Source organism: Sinocyclocheilus grahami, unplaced genomic scaffold (genome assembly GCF_001515645.1).
Source record: "Sinocyclocheilus grahami isolate Dianchi unplaced genomic scaffold, SAMN03320097.WGS_v1.1 scaffold4205.1, whole genome shotgun sequence".
NCBI classification, from domain to species: Eukaryota; Metazoa; Chordata; class Actinopteri; order Cypriniformes; family Cyprinidae; genus Sinocyclocheilus; species Sinocyclocheilus grahami.
Window position 1 is genome coordinate 13,256 of NW_015509187.1, and position 1,562 is coordinate 14,817.

Genomic DNA, 1,562 nt, shown 5'->3' on the forward strand with positions numbered 1-1,562 from the left:
ATTCAGCTTTGCCTCACAGGAATAAATTACATTTTAAAATATATTTAAAATACAAAAGTTATTTTAAATTGTAATAATATTTCGCAATATTAATGTTTTTGCTGTATTTTTGATGCAGCCTTGGCGATCTTAAATGACGCCTCATAAGTGACCCATTTAATTTATAAGCAACGTGGCGCTTATCTCATGAAGTGCACGGGACACTCGACTGACAATATCAATGGAGCATATATTAGGGTAAAACTGCCAAATATTGAGTAGAATGGTCAATTTGATTTAACTGTTTTATTCTTATATATTTTTTTGGTATGGAATTCAATATATTTATATTTAACACCCAATCTCTTACCATATTTTTTCCTCAATCTCATCGCAATGCTTTATGGGGTTGCCTTTTTAATGAAGAATACATGCCATACTGCTTGTGAATTTGGTCGTTTGTAATAGAGCTATAATCTTCATTTGTAAAGGGTTCTTAATGCCTCTTGTGTTTAACCCTCCTGTGGCTCTAGTGTCCTTTGTTCCTAGTGGTTTGTACTCTTTTTAGGGCAGTGCCTTGGTGAACCTCGTACCTCAGCGTACTGACTGCATTACTTCGCTTGTTCTAGGTCATCATCAGCCTGTGGACGTGTGCAGCTTTAGCTCTATGGGTTGTCTGCTGAGGTTCGGCTTCTCTGCCATGTTTGGTTTTGGTGGGCGGACGCTCGCACTGGCAGAGAGACACCGCTGGATGCCACCCAGCCAGCGCCACGAGTTCGCTCTCATTAAAACACTGGCAAACCTCAAGTAAGCGCTCGTTCTTTCTCAGTTGTGTTGTCAGCTGTAGCTGTCTCTCATCTGGTGGGCTCCAAGGGACTGACAGGTGCTCTATCAAATCTGGGATTAGTGTCAGAGCAGCCTGGCACAGCACACATGGGCACCGTCTCTTAGAAATCACCCTCTTCTTATCATAAAACTCCATCTAACTCGTTTGTTCTCTCTCCTCGTGTCCCTCCCCAATCGACCGATGGTGCCTGTGAAGACCTGAAGACTGCGAACTGTCCTTTATAACCAGCAGAGGAGCCGAGGATCAGATAAAGTATGTTAAAGCCTATTTTTAAGGTTTTCTCTCATCCCCATCCAACTTTCAACGTAATTATTTGAATGTTATTTTAAATAAACCACCCCCTGCTTAATTGGCCATTGGAAAGAAATCAAAATGCTGGCGATGCTGAAGGTCACCCAGCTAATGCTAATAAGGCAGGATGCCCCACACTGTGAGGAGCCCATGCAACTCCATTATTACTCAAATGCAGATAATGGTTGTTCACTACAAACATCTCTTTCTTTAACACAGAGCTGAGCGAAACGGGGAAGGAGGAGACATTTGTGAGTACAGCTAAATTAGAAGATACTCTGAAGATATTGCACCACTAGATATCTGCTTCATAGGGCAGCAAATGCTCTCAGCTAATAAGTGCTTCCTATGAGAAACAAAGGGGGTGTTCCTCAAGGGGGTGTTTACCGGCCGGCTAAATTCTCCAATGGATTACATTCACATTTTAGGATTGTTTTTTTTTTTT

General features: G+C 41.6%; 1 protein-coding gene across 1 annotated transcript in view; it reads left to right on the forward strand.

Annotated features, from left to right (window-relative positions):
* The window catches only part of LOC107576712 (ceramide kinase-like protein), a gene marked incomplete at its 3' end in the record, with an annotated part of 6,721 nt that overhangs the window by 3,717 nt on the left and 1,442 nt on the right, over nucleotides 1-1,562 (forward strand). The window contains exons 2-4 of the mRNA XM_016262854.1: nucleotides 609-786; nucleotides 1,022-1,078; nucleotides 1,337-1,368. Of these exons, the coding sequence (XP_016118340.1) occupies nucleotides 609-786; nucleotides 1,022-1,078; nucleotides 1,337-1,368 (267 nt within the window). The remainder of the gene's footprint in view (nucleotides 1-608; nucleotides 787-1,021; nucleotides 1,079-1,336; nucleotides 1,369-1,562) is intronic.